Source organism: Elgaria multicarinata, chromosome 2 (assembly GCF_023053635.1).
Source record: "Elgaria multicarinata webbii isolate HBS135686 ecotype San Diego chromosome 2, rElgMul1.1.pri, whole genome shotgun sequence".
Lineage (NCBI taxonomy): Eukaryota > Metazoa > Chordata > Lepidosauria > Squamata > Anguidae > Elgaria > Elgaria multicarinata.
Window position 1 is genome coordinate 150,164,559 of NC_086172.1, and position 15,964 is coordinate 150,180,522.

At 43.2% G+C, this 15,964-nt stretch overlaps 1 protein-coding gene across 9 annotated transcripts in view; it reads left to right on the forward strand.

Moving 5' to 3' along the window:
• NRXN3 (neurexin 3) overlaps positions 1 to 15,964 on the forward strand; it is a 1,089,604-nt gene that overhangs the window by 837,381 nt on the left and 236,259 nt on the right. For all 9 annotated transcript variants that reach the window (XM_063117923.1, XM_063117925.1, XM_063117924.1 and 6 more), the window contains one exon: positions 15,730 to 15,901. In XM_063117923.1, the coding sequence (XP_062973993.1) occupies positions 15,730 to 15,901 (172 nt within the window). The remainder of the gene's footprint in view (positions 1 to 15,729; positions 15,902 to 15,964) is intronic.

Genomic DNA, 15,964 nt, shown 5'->3' on the forward strand with positions numbered 1-15,964 from the left:
AGGCAGAGGGGGGAGTGCCCAACGAATCAGATGTGGGCGAAACCATCCATCCCTATTTCTCATTTTTTATAATTTAAAATTTCCTTCATCCCAAACTGAAAATTCTTTTTTGAGTTCACAGAAAACGTGTATGCGTTTTTGTGTGCATTTTCACAAATTCATGCATTTTTGTACACGTTTTTCCTGATGAATGCATTTTGTAAGCAATTTTCCTAATATCCTGAATTTGTAACTTTATTTTCACTAATCCTTACATTATGGCCGCTTCTGTGTAATGGGAATAATAAAGCTTGAATATCACATGAGGATGTTAGTAGATTTTGTGTGGTAAAAATTCCAAAGTACTCCATGGGTGAGAACACCATTATTCTTAGTAATTATAGCTCATTACCCTTTCTATGCACAGCTAGCTTGGGAAATCAAATCTAGGAGTTTTATAATCTGATGTGGGTTATTAATTAGCATGCATATGTAAAAAGCAGTTGCTTCATTGGAATACCTCATAGCTCCTTCAAATGATAAATCTGATATATAGTGTACCTTTTTCAAATGTGTAATATTGTTGTTCTTTTTCATTTAAGATGGTTTTTAGTCTGCCTTCAAGCGTAAAAATTTGCTGTGACATCTTAAGGAACCATGGGTAATGTTTGCAGCGTTAGACCGTGTCAGTTCCATGCCAATGAAAGATTCTGGGGCCTAATCTACACCAAGCAGGATGTTGCACTATGAAAGTGGTATGAAAGCGGTATATAAAAGGCAGGAGCCACACTACTGCTTTATAGCGGTATTGAAGTGCACTGACAACTGTTGGGGCCCATAGACACATACTATATACCGCTTTCATAGTGCTATATCCTGCTTGGTGTGACCCATGCCTCTTATATACCGCTTTTATACCACTTTCACAGTGCAATATCCTGCTTCGTGTAGATTAGGCCTTGGTTTTTACAGAAGTATCAGCATGTTATAATAACCCAGCACTACTCCTAACCCTGTATCTAACCCTAATCCAAAACAGGGTATAAAGTTCAATTAGGAGCCACCCGACTAAGAATTTCTGAAAAGGAGAATTCAGTTATTTCATAAATTCTAAGTTGCATGAATAAACAATGCTCCGTTTGAACAATTTCTTACAAATTCAATCTGAATTGCATCCTTTGCTCTCTAATACTTAGGCCTCGAAAGAATAATGTGTAACCTAATTCTATAACGAAGACTTATAGAACATGAACGGTGGCTTAAAGGCAAAGCAGAGAATGGGAAAGCTGCATCCTCCATTTCTTTTTTAGAGGGCTGGACATCGGTCAGATGCTTCAGGGCTTCAGTTGGAACAGGCACAGTGGGACAGGCACTAATTCCCCATAAGAGCTGTTGATTGGAGAAGTGAACTGTATGCATTTCAAACTAGAGAATAGGTAACATGGATGAGAATTATTTTAATCCTGAGAGTCACATGATCCAGGAGAACCAATCTAATGGCACTGCCCACTACGTTGTTCTGAGGCCCACTGCGCTGAGCAGCACCTCACAAACAGGTGTTTGCAGACTAACCTTCTTCCTGCTTCCTGTAAATTGTTGCTTTCTACAGTTGCTCCCTAGTTGGTTATCTGGCTTGTCATTGACAGGTAATACTTGAATATGACCAATATATCATTCATCTTGAGGTTCATAAGAAATTATAATAATTATGCAAGCATGAATGGTGTGATCATTTTTTTAAAGGAATTATCCATGGGGAGATCCAGTTTGGGGCCATGGGGGAGAGAGGATTTAACCCTTTTTCCCTGCCACACAGTCCAAATCTAGATTCCACCCCTCTCCACCCGACTTCATGGCTGCTATTTGCATTGTGAGGAAAGAGATGAAGTTTCAAATAACAATGCTAAAATGGGAGGTTTTTTCCTAGTGCTGTTCTGAAAATTTCAATTCTTCCATTTTCAGCATTTTATGGGTGGCAGAACAAAAACTCTGGTGAAAGAGGCTGTGAGAGGTGAGAATTTCAGAGAATGTTCTCCTTGGGTTAGGAGACAGGGTTTCAAGAACTGTTGGCAGTTCTTGAAAGTGGTTCTTTATATATATATATATATATATATATATATATATATATATATATATAACACATTACCAGCACTTGCAGGAGCCCATGAGTTCTTCCTGAATTCCTATTGGAGTGGGCAAGGCATTCAGGAAGAAATGATGGGTTCCTCCAAGTGCCAGCAGTTGACCCCCTCAACAACAGCCTACACTTAAAAAGGTAGGTGGAAATGCTGTCCTGCTCCCCAAGGAGAAAATTTTCTAAAATTCTTCTCCCTCCCTGTAAAAGAGGCAGAAAAAACAATGTCTCTTTCATAAGGAAAGAAAGAGTTCCCAAAAATAGGGAGCAGGATTTGGCACAGCACTAGCTTTTTCTCCCAAATGTGTTTGTGTGTGTGTGTGTGTGTGTGGGAGAGAGAGAGAGAGAGAGAGAGAGAGAGAGAGAGAGAGAGAGAGAGAGAGAGAGGCTTTAGTTAGACCTACCTTTTGTTCCGGGAGAGAGGAAGGGAGATCTCGCATTGGGATTAATACGAAATCTCTCCCTCATTTACACATAAGGCGCGATGATCTCAGGAAGAGAGGTGTTGCATCTGCCATTTTTATTTTTTAAAGAGGACGTAGCACACGAACACTCGTGTGCTAAAGGTAGTCATTTTTTAAATTTAATTTGGTTTCCCCACTCCCCCCACCCTATCCCTGATGGGCACAGTGCTCCTGAGGAGTGCTGTGCCCTTTGTGCGGCTCCCGGCTCCGCGCGAGTAATCGAGTGGAGCGAGGTCAAGCCGCGGAAATGGGCCAGATGTTCCCCGGCCCGAGACCGTGGAAAAAGCAGGCCCAAAGGGGAGGGCTCTATCCTGGGACAAGGGAGGGATGATCCCTCACTGATCCTGGGATCCCCTGTGCGTCATCTGGATGCACAGGGATGATCTTGGGGTTCGCCCCGTGATAAAGCCCAGTCTAGCTAAGGCCAGAGAGATTTTATATTTGCAAACAGTTGCATGAATGAACACCTTCAGATCATCTCATTCTGATTCTTGATATGGCATGGCAAATTAAATTTTAAATGCATTCACCATTTGACCTCTGCATTTTGTTGAATTTCCTCACCCTCTAAGTATTCCAACTGTTTGGCCAGCTGCTGTGATCGGGGATTTGAGAAAACAAATATTGCTACGAACAGGCATGGCATGGCATTCATGTGTAGCATTCAATAAGTGCTTGACCCTTGCCAGCCCAGCCTCACCAGATGGCACATATTCGGCCATCAAGCTGCTCCAAATGTCTACATAGTCATGGAAGCTGAGCAGCAGAATTTTCTTGTTGCCCTTGCTGCTGGTATAGGCTTCAACTTTCAGTATCAGGAATTGAGTTGGTACCTCTGGAGGAAAGGGAACTAGCCAGTGTACTAGACAAGCTTGTCACCTGTAGGTATGGAGCAAGGAGGGACTTGTTCACTTGGCATTTTATTGCAAATTTTGCAAATTTTGCACTTTCACACCACCGTGTCAAACGAAACTCAGTTATCCTTCAAAATCCGCACTTCTCCATTTTCTTCAATGGTGTTCTCAGATCAAAAACATCTGTACCCCAGATGAGTATATTATGGGAAATAACATTCAAAAACGAAGAGTGCTTTCAACAAAATGTGCAGCTTAGAAGAAATGTGCACACAAACACAAGAATTTCCATGCAAGTGTATGTTTCGTTTTTGTTTTTTGTTTGTTTTTAAAAACCCATTTTCAAAGTTTGGGATGAACCAATTTAAAGACTGAAAACTGACAGACCTAGGCCAGATCTACACCAAGCAGGATGTAACATGTTGAAAATTAGGGATGTGCTCCGCTTCTAATCGGACCGGCGAATTAGAAGCGGAGCGGGGGGCTTCGCCTGCCCTTAAGGCGGAGGCGAAGAGGATTGGGGGGCCGGCGGAGCGTGGCGAAGAGGATCGAGGTGAAGGCGGATCCTTCGCCTCGATCCGGAGCTCCGCCGGAAAGGTAAGTGGGGTTTACCGGGCCCTGCCACTGTCGCCCATGCGGCGACAGCGGCAGGGCCCGGTAAACCCCCTCCTCTCCCTTACCTGCATCCATCCGCGGTCCGTCGGCTTCTTCAATTGAGCCCGCGGTTCAACCAGGAAGTCTAGGCTGCACTTGCGGCCCAGACTTCCTGGTTGAACCGCGGGCTCAATTGAAGAAGCCGACGGACCATGGACGGAGGCAGGTAAGGCCCCCCTCCCCCTTGGTCCCTTACCGGGCTCTGCCGCCGTCGCCGCACGGGCGGCAACGGCGGCAGGGCCTGGTAACCCCCCCCTCGCCCACCTCTCCTGGCCTTACCTGGCGCCACTCCTCTCCACTGCGGAGCTCCGATTCAGAGCTGGAGCTCCGCGGTGAAGAGGAGTGGAGTATGGGCGGAGTGGAGCGGGCTGATCCGAAATTTTCGGATCTGCCCGCGGGGCAGAGCGGGGGGTCCGTGCACACCCCTATTGAAAATGGTCTGAAAATAATATAGGGAATGTGTCATGGGCCCCAACAGTTGTCAATACTGCAAGTAGCATAGACCCTGCTCTAGACAAAACAAAACTGTTGGATCCATCCATCTTAATATCAATACACTATGTTATGCTGACATCCGATACCCATCCTCTCCGCCCCCTCCCTTCCCAGCCCTGTGCTTTTGCCGAAATATGTTGCCTGCCACTGCTGTCCTTCACTTGCATGGGATGAGACTGAAAGTCAGTGACAACCAGTCATCACTTCTATCTCTTCTCTCCTGTTGCATTTTATGCCACTGACCTGATCCCCGTTTAAATGAGTTCTTCCAGGCAACTGGACAGGCAGGACAATTTGACAGTCTGAGGCTGGAGGAGGTGGCGAGCCATATTACGGTCACGTTAGATCAGCAAGGTGGAAAAAAGGCCACCTTTTGTCTCCGTGCCACTTTGAAAAATGTCCGACCTTCTAAAAACTTAAACTCTGTCAATGCGGCACGCGTGGGTCACTTTTTTCTGTTCAAATGTAGCATTCGATTGAAGTGTAAGATGATTTTTCAGGTCTGAGCGACTTACCCACCCACCCACCCACCACTTTGAAATCACGATATCAGAAACAATCCTATTTATTTATTCAGTTATTTGTTTCATTTAAACTTCTCAGAAGCATATTACATGACTTCAGCTTCACTTATAAAACAACAGTTTTATTTATGTATTTTTTAAATAAATAAATAAATAAATATCCTGCCTCTCTGTCAGTTAGAGGCAGCTTACAGCCAATTAAAAGGGCAACATAGCACGAATCAGAAATCTAATTGTTATCACAGCAGGGCTGTGAGCTCCCAAACACTCATGGAAACAAATGTGTTATGTTTGCCAACAGATTACTCCTGGAAAGTGCCATGGCATGCCACAGCAGGGGCTGATGTGCATGAAACCTATCACCGGGTGGCTTTTACTGCCAGCTGGGCAGTGGAATCAGCTCTGAGACGTTTAGATCAGCATTTGGGGCAGCACCTTAGATTAGAAACAATGGGCAAGAGCACAAGGAGACCACAGGCCATGTATGAATGGCTCCCTGGGGTGTGGTGGGGGAGAAAAGGAATAGCACTAAAATGATTAAACTTTAAAAAGAGGCGGCACTGAAACCATTGATATTTGCCTGAGTGAAAAGTGGAATGGTGACATTATTAGAGAACTTTGGCTACTGTGCAGTATAACAAAGTAAATAATAATAATGCAAATCATCATCATCATCATCGTCATCATTCCAGATTGGGTTCCAAGGCCCTGCTGTTTGTACTGTAGATGCATTATGTCGAGAGGGTGGGTACATGAGTCGGGTTACAGTTGTGCATAAGATTCAAACAAAGTTTGAAGCCTGAGCAGAATTAAGTCACTTTCTTCCATGTCTGTTGTGTCTCAAGGCAAAGCGGGCTTCTTTCTGAAGCCAACAGAAGCAGCGCCACTTACAGTTTCATGACGTACTCATGTTTTGTATACGATGCATGGCTGCAGACTTTATGTCTCCAAATCGCATCTCCCCCCCTCCCGCCCCACTTCTCAAAATGTTGCAGGAGGAGGAGGAGGAGGGAGGGAGGAAGTATAGCTGAGTGACTGATATATCCTCCAGGACAGATTCCTCTGACATCCCCAGGTGCCCCAATTCTGGGGCTTTCTCCTGCTGGAGTTTCACAATGTTCACTCTCTTCCCATTTATTGTTGGATGGTAAATACTTTTCATTCAGGATGTTAGCTCAATTAGAGAAGATTGTCATGTCTTGTGATTGTGTTTCAGAATAAGTAGCCAATGATTTATTTCATTACACCCCCTGACCTGTATTCTGTGCTACATTTAGGGGTGTCGATTGCTGGGTAATCTAGTTCTTTTTTGAGTCGATGGAGTTCTGCAGTGTGTATGACTTGCTTTGCATTTGTGAGTTGAGCTGCAGCCTTTTCTTCAAACTCTAGGAACTTTTTCTATTCCCCACCCCACCCCCGCTTCTGCAATTTGTGCACACTTCTGAGCAATTTGCATGAATCTGCTGGTAATTTGCTCAAATTACTCAGAAACCCATGCAAATTGCTCAGAAATTCATGCAAATTACCCAGAAATTCACGCAAACTGCTCAGAAATTCATGCAAATCGCTCACATATTTGCACAAATAGCAGAACCTGCAAACAAAATGACAAAATCCCCAGAAAATGTATAAACTGACCTGACTCACTGCAGATGGAGTCAGGCACTGAAGTAGGAACTGGAAGGAAATCCAGGGCAGAGGTGGACCTGGGAAAATTCCACCCACCAAGTGGATTTGTCTGACATTCCTTACTACATTGCTGTCTGTTTGTTCTGCAAACGGAATGCATTGTCTGACATAGTGTTGATTCTATGTCTTGCTTAGTGGTATGTGAGTGAGAGACTATAATGCCATCAATGTCTCAGAATACCCTGTTAATTAAAAATTCTATGCCTTTTTTCCGAGTGGACGTTGGAGATCAATGTGTGTGTGTGCACGCGTGTGTCTCTGTGTGAAAAGCACTGATTGACCTATTTAGTGTGCTGGAATAGGTTGATTATATGCCATTATAGGTTCATGTAGCTGTATTTTTCTTCGTAAATCGTTCTCTTCAATCACCTGACCATTTCTGCTGATTTTTCTCAGAACTGCCCACCACCCCCGGTTTGTCAATACCTGCCTGATAATGAAAAGTCCAGCAATGAAAGCAATCTCCCAGCTGTGGTCCTGCTGAACCACACTGAAAGCCCATTACATCCTTGGCCAGCTATAGAATACTTTGGAGTATGCATTATATAATTATACCGCCAGTCCCATAGCTAAATAAATTGCTTTAGCAAGGATGGATGGACATTCTTGCAGCCCAGTGCATGCGGCTTCCAAAAGCAAATTCCAATTGATGAATGTTGTCAAAAGCCACTTGAACTTTCACCCTCTTTATCCTGCAACACTGTGGCTAATTGCCCTGTGACAAAATGATATGCATGTTTACCCATCCTTCCTAGCACTAGAATGTCCTTTTTTTCTAGGATTTCTCCCAGATAATTTACACAGGCACACACACATCCTATACCCTGAGACAGACAGCTCTGATTAACCGTTAGGGTGCATCACACAGACCCACTGCCATGACACAGACATCTAGCAATTGTGCTGACCATCTTGATCAAGATGCCTAGCAGTTAAAACATTATGTGGTGCTTTCCATGCTGCTTGTAAGTATCAGCCTGGCTGTGTTTTAGGCCACTTCCAGTTCAGCTGTTGTCAGCTTCAATTGCCAAGAACTTACGCTTTCCCCAAAGACATTCTGAAATGAATGATATTTTCCTCGGTTGAGCAGTTCTCCCGATCTTTTGGTTGCTCCCCAAGTCTTTGTCATTTCGAAATAGTCAGACACAGCCCTTCCCATGTAACAAGAAGAGGTTTGCAAAGGAATTGAAACAAGAGGGGAAGAACTCTAAACCTTTTGGTAAGCAAGTAAACGACACATTCAGTAAGTAACAAAAAGAAACAGACTGAGGGATAAAAGGCTTGGAGGAAGCAGCAGCATCTGTATAATCAAAAATGGGTCCAAGTTGCAAAATTCAGGCAGCTTTACTAAAAGATCCTAAAATGTCCACCAGTGCACATTCCCTCTCCCGAAGCATAAAATCCAACTGGGATGGCTCTTCTTGGCTTCAGCTCACACCCAGCCTTCTGGGAAAACTAAGTTCTACTGCACCTTAATATATGAACAAGTCCATAAAATGTAATAAGTAATTCCCTAGGAGGATACTTCTGTCTCAAAACACCCATTACAACGATTATGGAAGATCTATGCTGAGTCCACTTTTTTGTGAAAAGCGAGTTCTTACTGTTTTGCATATGAGAGAGAGAGAGAGAGAGAGAGAGAGAGAGAGAGAGAGAGAGAACAAGTTGAGCACATTTCAGAGCTACCAGAATCATGTGGTGTAGCTCTTGCTAAACTGTTTCACTTTAGACTTCAGATGGGGGATACAGCATGTCTCAATGCTTCCCTATATAACAAAATCCCTGCACGTCCAAACCTAGCATGTCCCAGAAGGCTAGGACCTTTCTCCCAGAGAGCTTGTAAACCGCCTGGCTATGGGGCAGTATATACATGCAATAAATAAATAAATATATTCCTGGAGTACTTTCATATGAGGGAGCATTAACATATGAGCTTCCTTTCCCCTTCGCTCCAATCTGAAATAGTACAATCCACCTTGTCCTGCACAACAAGATTTTGCAGCTCAGTTCTTGGTATGCAAAGTACCACACTGCCCTTAACTCAGACTTTGTCATTAATATTTCTAATATAAATGGGAAGCTTAAGATGAATGATAGTGACTTGCTCAAGTTCACCCAGCAAACGCCTGGATGAGCTAGGATTTGAAACGAAGTAGCTTCTGTTCAAATCCAATACATCTTGGAGGAATGGCAGCTGTCCGTCGCTGAACTGCAGGCAGCTGACACCCAGCCTCTGGTTCCCAGCCCCATGAAATAAAGAAGACAGACTTCTGGAAAGGGTAGAATACAAGGAGGTTCAGAGAAGCTTTATTCTTAGACTGTGTGACTGCAGTGGAGTTTGGCTATAGTGGAGATTATGATTTGAAGCCAGATCTTCACACTGCTAGAAATGCAGAGATTAGCTTTAGACACTAGTTCTTAGCAGTGAAATATTGCACCTCACAGTTATTTCATCCTTTCTAAAAGCTTAGGAAAAGTAACCCTTGGTTCACACAGAACAATCATATTTGTGCAACATAAAAATAATATACATAGTGATAATGAAATGTCTTTAGAGTTATTTATTGCTCTAAGCAACCTTCAGCTGGGTAACTAACCAATGACTAATTGTAGAAGAGGGGGATGAGTGTTCTTCCTTAGGTGAAACGTTTGAGGAATTTCGGGAAGGGGGAAGTATGAGTTGCAAGATTGGCCCCAGATTTACCTGAAGAGAAAAAACAAAGCACGTTTGGAGGTTTCTCCTCAGTGAGGAATTTTGAGGGAAACTGAAAGGAGCATTAAATAAGACTAGTGAAAGTTCTGATGGGAGTTAACGAAAAGTTATGAAACTTCTTGTCTAACTATCTTATGCCATAGCTTGTACTAATGGTCTTTATTTGGATAGCTTCATGCAACAGCCCTAAGTAATCCATGTCAGGAAATGATGTGCATCATTGATTAATACTATAAAGAATACTGATACAATGTTTGTAAAGGTCTAACCACTCTCTTGCACTCAAAGGCCTTAGCAAGACTTAAGGTTTATCCGGGATCGTCCCGGGGTCATCCTTGTTTATGTTAATGACACACAGGATATCCCGGGAGCAGGCAGGGACGACCCCGGGATAAACCTTAGGTCTAGCTAAGGCCACAGACTCATCGCATTGGGTTGGAAGTCCACTCATGAAACAGGACTTCCACCCATCCTCTTGTCCCCCGCTGGAACCTCCCTGTGAATGTCCCAAATCTGCTCTGGAGGATCCATATGGGAAATCCATTCCACCAATGGAGCAATGCCATTGGGTACATTCCATGGCTAGAATGTGTACTGGGTTGCTGAAAGCCACTCCCACTAGAGTTTTTGCCAGCTGTTTGAAAACAGCTGTTTTATCCTGTCAGCACGTAACCCTCAATACACTTGTGCATGCTTCCCCCCCCACTCTCACCCAGTTTACCAACTTCTAGTGAATTTATGCTGATGAAGGATAAATATAGCAGGAAGGGATTTGTTTGGTAGAAGGTGGCTGGGCAACGAATGGCAGCTGAGATTGTCTTCATGTCTGGAATGAAGACAATCAAGCTGTTCGCTCAGCTTCTGCTCTTGGAAATGAGTTAAGGGACTTGAAGCAAAGAGTTTAACAGATGTTGTAAAATCCAAACAAAAGCTGGGTGCTGAGTCTACAATTATACCCTCGCTTATAAATAACAATGCAGCTAGGAGGTTGCTGTTAGTATGATTGTCATTATATTGCTACTTGCAAAGCAGATCAGTTATTAATGAAATATCTGGCTTGGGTAAACATCCCACCAACTTTGCCTCTGTTTCATAGTTCATACTCCCTAGCTTTTCACTGTCTCAGAAATTTACTAAAACCTTTAATGAAGGCTTGTCACTTCCTGGGAACATATCCAGGCAAGCACCTGTTCAGGAAGATCCTCAAAAGCAAATGGACTGTATCTTTCTGTTGCTCTTTAGCATGATGTATGTTTGTGTCAACTCTGCCACATGATGTTAGCATGAGTTGAATCCAAATAGGCATGTCAGAAGAATCAGGTTTTTTTTGAGGGGGGGGGGAGCTCAATGAATTTTAGCCTCCCTGGTATCCGGCTCATGCACCCCCAAGTTGGCCCAACTCATTGTGTGATGAGTTGGGCCAGCTCATGGTTTTCTACTACTTTTTTAATTTGTGCAAATCAATTTGCACACTAACACAGGTATACATATTTACAGAGCTCACTATTTGCACAAATTTGTGACTGAAAATAGTGCAATTTGTACAAATTGGAGCCGTAAACAGCCTAAATGTATTAGTTACAGGCATGATTATGTGCAAATCAGGATCTCCTTCTGCAGGTGCCTACTCCGAGGGAAGATCGGAGACGGCAACAAGGGAGAGAGCCTTTTCTGTGCTGGCCCCCCAATTATGGAATGATCTCCCCAATGAGGCCCACTTGGGGCCAAAATTGATATCTTTTCGGCGCCAGGTTAAAAGTGTTCTCTTTTCCCAGGCATTTAGCAATATGTGATGAGCTTTACTGATCCTAGATTTCTTTTTTAAAGCGGTTTATAGTTGTTTTAAATGTATGTTTCTGTGTACGTTGTACGTTTTTGTAGTTTTAAATTTTGTATATTGTTTTTAAGTGTTTTGATCTTATGTAAACTGCCCAGAGAGTTTCGGCTTTCGGGCAGTATACAAATGTAAATAATAATAACAACAACAACAACAACAACCATGGTTTTGTGCAAATCATTTATTATTTATTTATTTTATTTTATTACATTTATATACCGCCCCACAGCCGAAGCTCTCTGGGCGGTTTGCAACAATTAAAAATAGTAAACATTAAAAGTATACAAAAATTTAAAAAAACCCATAAAAACAATATAAAAACAACATTAAATCCATCATGACTTGTGGATTTAAAAAAGAAAAGGCAGCAAAGTTACCAAGTTTCGGTAACTGGCCCGCCACTTGGCCCAGAAGTTGGGGGCACTGCAGGGATCCGTTGAGCCAAGTGAACAAGATTTCCCTACGATAGCTATCCCTAAATCCAGCATCCATGTTGAGCCTGCAGAATGGATATAACTGGTGGAACAGGACTTCTACATCCTCTCTTCCACACTCTAGAGGAGATTTTGAGGGCATGTGTGGGGCTGCAAGGGGGAGGAGAAGAGGCAGAAGCCCCATTCTACCTGCGGTTTGTGTTCTGAAGGCATAATGAGGAAGATGCATCCAACCTGTCATAGTTCTCCTTTGGAATATCTATCATGTGCTGCTCTGCTGGAGCACCATCATCCCAAACTTCACAATGGAACTGAATATCTAATTCAACTAAAGTAGTCATATATTTCAAAAAAGAGGAACAATTTTAACAAAGCAATTCTTATATAATATGAAGTCTTTGGAACTCATATATTACAAGACTTTGGAACGGATAAGAACTCTTTCTGAGGGAACAATTCTGTCATATATATTTTTCTCTTTTCTTTCCCCCCTTCTCTTCCTCTCTCTTTTTTTCTTTTTTGAGCAAAGGAACAGTTAGTAAAATGACCGTTCTTTGGAGAAATTGGAATGTGCTTGAAGATGTGGGTTAATATAGTACTTAAACATGGAGCTCTACCTCCATATAATAGCAAAAGTCTCTTAAACATAACCAGACTAAGAATGTACATAGATTATCATGAAGGAAGGGACAGGCAAATGTTGATTGCTACAGATGAAGTGACATCTAAAAATCTTGGAACTAGGACAAAGGGAGAGGGGTGGAAGTCTGCTCAATTTCATTTGGTGCCTCATGGATTACTGTATCCACAGCACAAAAAAAGTGGGGGAACCCTCCTACAGGACCATTCCCCAATCTGCTACCCTCCAACTTTTCAAATACCTGAAAGGTTGTCACACAGAGGAGGGCCAGGATCTCTTCTCAATCATCCCAGAGTGCAGGACACGGAATAATGGGCTCAAGTTACAGGAAGCCAGATTCTGACTGGACATCAGGAAAAACTTCCTGACTGTTAGAGCAGTACGACAATGGAACCAGTTACCTTGGGAGGTTGCGGTCTCTCCCACACTAGACGCATTCAAGAGGCAGCTGGACAATCACCTGTCAGGTATGCTTTAAGATGGATTCCTGCATTGAGCAGGGGGTTGGACTCGATGGCCTTGTAGGCCCCTTCCAACTCTACTATTCTATGATGCTATGATTCTATGACTGCAACTCCCATCCTCCCAAGCCATCATGAGAGTTGTAGTCCAAGACATTTGGAGAGCACTATGTTGGGGAAGGCTGGCCTATCGTGTTTTCTGGTTCTTAGGATTGTTTTTTCCCCCTCATCCCACAGCAGGTTATATTCACAAGCTTCTATTTCCACGTTCACCAAATTAAACCTTCTGTACTTACTTCCATCTGCAATCGAAGCATGGAGAGACCAATTAAAATCTGGGACCTGTGGAGGCTGGCAACTCCGAGGTTGATGGGGCTGTGATTCCTTTCTGGGGTTTTGTCAGAACCAGCCAGAACTCTAAAGGAGTGATCCAAAGTGCTGAACTCATTGTAGGGATGGGGCTCAGCACTTTGGATAGCTCCTTCAGTAATTTGGCTGCTTCTGACTAAAACCCAGAACAGAATCAGAGCCCACCGAAATGAGATCCACCAGCCTCCACTGCCTGGGGCCTTTTGCATGTAACATCTATGCTTTACCACTGAGCCATAGTCCCTTATACAAGCCATGACAGGCCAGTGGATCACACACACACACACTCATACACACACACTCATCCTATGCTACCCTTTCTCTGCTATGGTCCAAAGGTTTATGCTATAGGATTTCACAGCATGGTGCAGCTTTATCAAAGTGCCAGTTGGGCATCAACAGCAGCAGCTGGATTCACTCACTGGAAGCTGGCAGACACCCCTTTCTCTTCTGCATGCTTTCCTCGATGCTGGCATCCGTGTAAGTCATTCTGGCTGTCAATGCTGGCAGTCACAACATTGCTGCTCGATTTGCTGTTGTTTTCGTTGACGCTTGGAGGCTTTTGTATGGAGGAAGGAACTGTGGAGGGGTCCAAGCCCAGCTTGTTTAAGATCATGAAGCAGATGCTCATTTCTGTGTTAAATCTTATATTTCAGTGATTTCTGTTTTTTTTTTAAAGCAAACAATGGCTCTGTGTCACATTTGCTTAGGGGAAGGGGTCATCGAAGCTCAGAGGTAGAGCACATGGTTTGCATGCGGAAGATCCCAGGTTTAAGCTTCAGTTTCTATAGAGCTAGGAAAAAGTCCTGCCTGAAACCTTGGAGAGCTGTTGTCAACCAGAGTCAATGATACCAGGCTAGATGGGCCTGTGGTCTGATCTGGTATAAGGCAGATATGATGCAGTTGTAGATCAAGCTATACCATGGGCTTTTTTTAGTCCTAAAGAAGTTGTAACACACCAAGTCAAATGCACCCAGTCTTTTCACCTTTATTTTTGCTCCTGATGAACCCCTGTACATGTCAGATGGGCTATGTTGGTCTTACAGGGTGACACATTTGCTAGATTTATCTAGTGGCTTTTTTAAATTGTTTCATTACTTGCAATGAGGCAGTATGGCCTTGAGGAGTGATGCAGAAATCAAACCTCTTTTATCTTTTAGCTTCTTAGCTAAGACTTCACTCTATGGCCCAGTTCAGACATAATGGGAAAGCATGGTTGCCTGATATGAGAACATGTCAACGCAAGCCTCAGGTTCATGCACCCCTTCCCCCATCTCCTCCTTTGTGTATGAGGAGAGAAAGTTTAAAGTTTCTGGGTCTGGTGTGGGGAATGTCAGTCATGGGAAATCCAGAAATCTTGGGCCTCAATGGATTTCCCCAGGGTCCCTGGCCTGGCTTACAGATTTTGTCTAGTTTTTCCCTTTTAAAAGTAGTGATACATAAATTGTGCAAGCAATTTATGCAAATTGCATCCTAAAGTGCTTAGTTAGGTGTAAATTGTGGCGACAACCTCATTTAGATCTGTAGAGGCTTTCTCTGGCATCCCTAGTCCCAATTCTACTCAATCACCAGAAGTAATTATGGGCATTACCGTTAGAGCCCATTTTCTTGAACCTTACTTTCACTGAGTTGGTCAGTTTTTGCCTGGCCTGTACCACTTCAGACTACAGGTGAAGGCTCACAAAATGTAGTGTTCATCCCTACAAAATAGTCTTTTCCACATAGAAAACTAGATTGTCACTGTGAAATATAGAATGGAATCAATCTCCCTAAAATGTTAATTTACTTTCCAGAGGGTTTTTTTTCCCCCATGGAAGAATGTCTTTTCATATGAATTCCCAACTGTTATCAATACAGTAAAAATGGGAAATGTGGAATTGATTCAAAGCATTTCATCAACAGATTGAACTGGAGAAGTTTCACCTCATCAAATGCATGATATTCTTACTGCATGTGTCATCAGTGCTTGAACTAGTGATGCCCAAATGATGATCTTCTCAAAATACATGTATTTGAGTCTGTTTTTCTGGACCAGTTTCCTTGAATGTAGACGTTTTCAAGTAGATGTTCATGCAATCATAGAATTGTAGAGTTGCAAGGGACCTTGGAGGTCATTTAGCATCCCTGACAGATGGCCATCCAGCCTTTGCTTAAACTTGTCCAGTGAAGAGAGGAACCGCCATCTTGTGAGGCAGTCTGTTCTATTGTCAAACAGCTAATTCTGCTAGGATGAGAAAGTTTCTCCTGGTGTTTAATTGACATCTGCCTCCTTGGCATTTCCACACATCAGATCTAGACCTGCTCTCTGAAGCAACAGAGTACAAGTCTTTCCCATCTTCTGTGTGACAGCCGTTCAGATATTTGTCATGCCTCCTTTTAGTCTTCTCTTCTCCAGGCTAAACATGCCCAGTTCTTTCAAGCCTTCCTCATAGCACATAGTTTCCAGCCTTCAAGTTGTTTCTCCCCCTTCTTCTCTTCACAGGAACAAGGGAAAATTGGTGTAGTCTTCAATATTGGCACTGTAGATATCTCTATCAAAGAAGAGAGCACCCCAGTGAACGACGGCAAATACCATGTTGTGCGCTTTACCCGAAATGGCGGCAATGCTACACTTCAGGTGGACGGCTGGCCAGTGAATGAACACTACCCGTCAGGTAAATGTCTAACTGATAAATCTTTCTCTCTCTTTTCTCTTGAGCGACTAACCCTATTCCTTA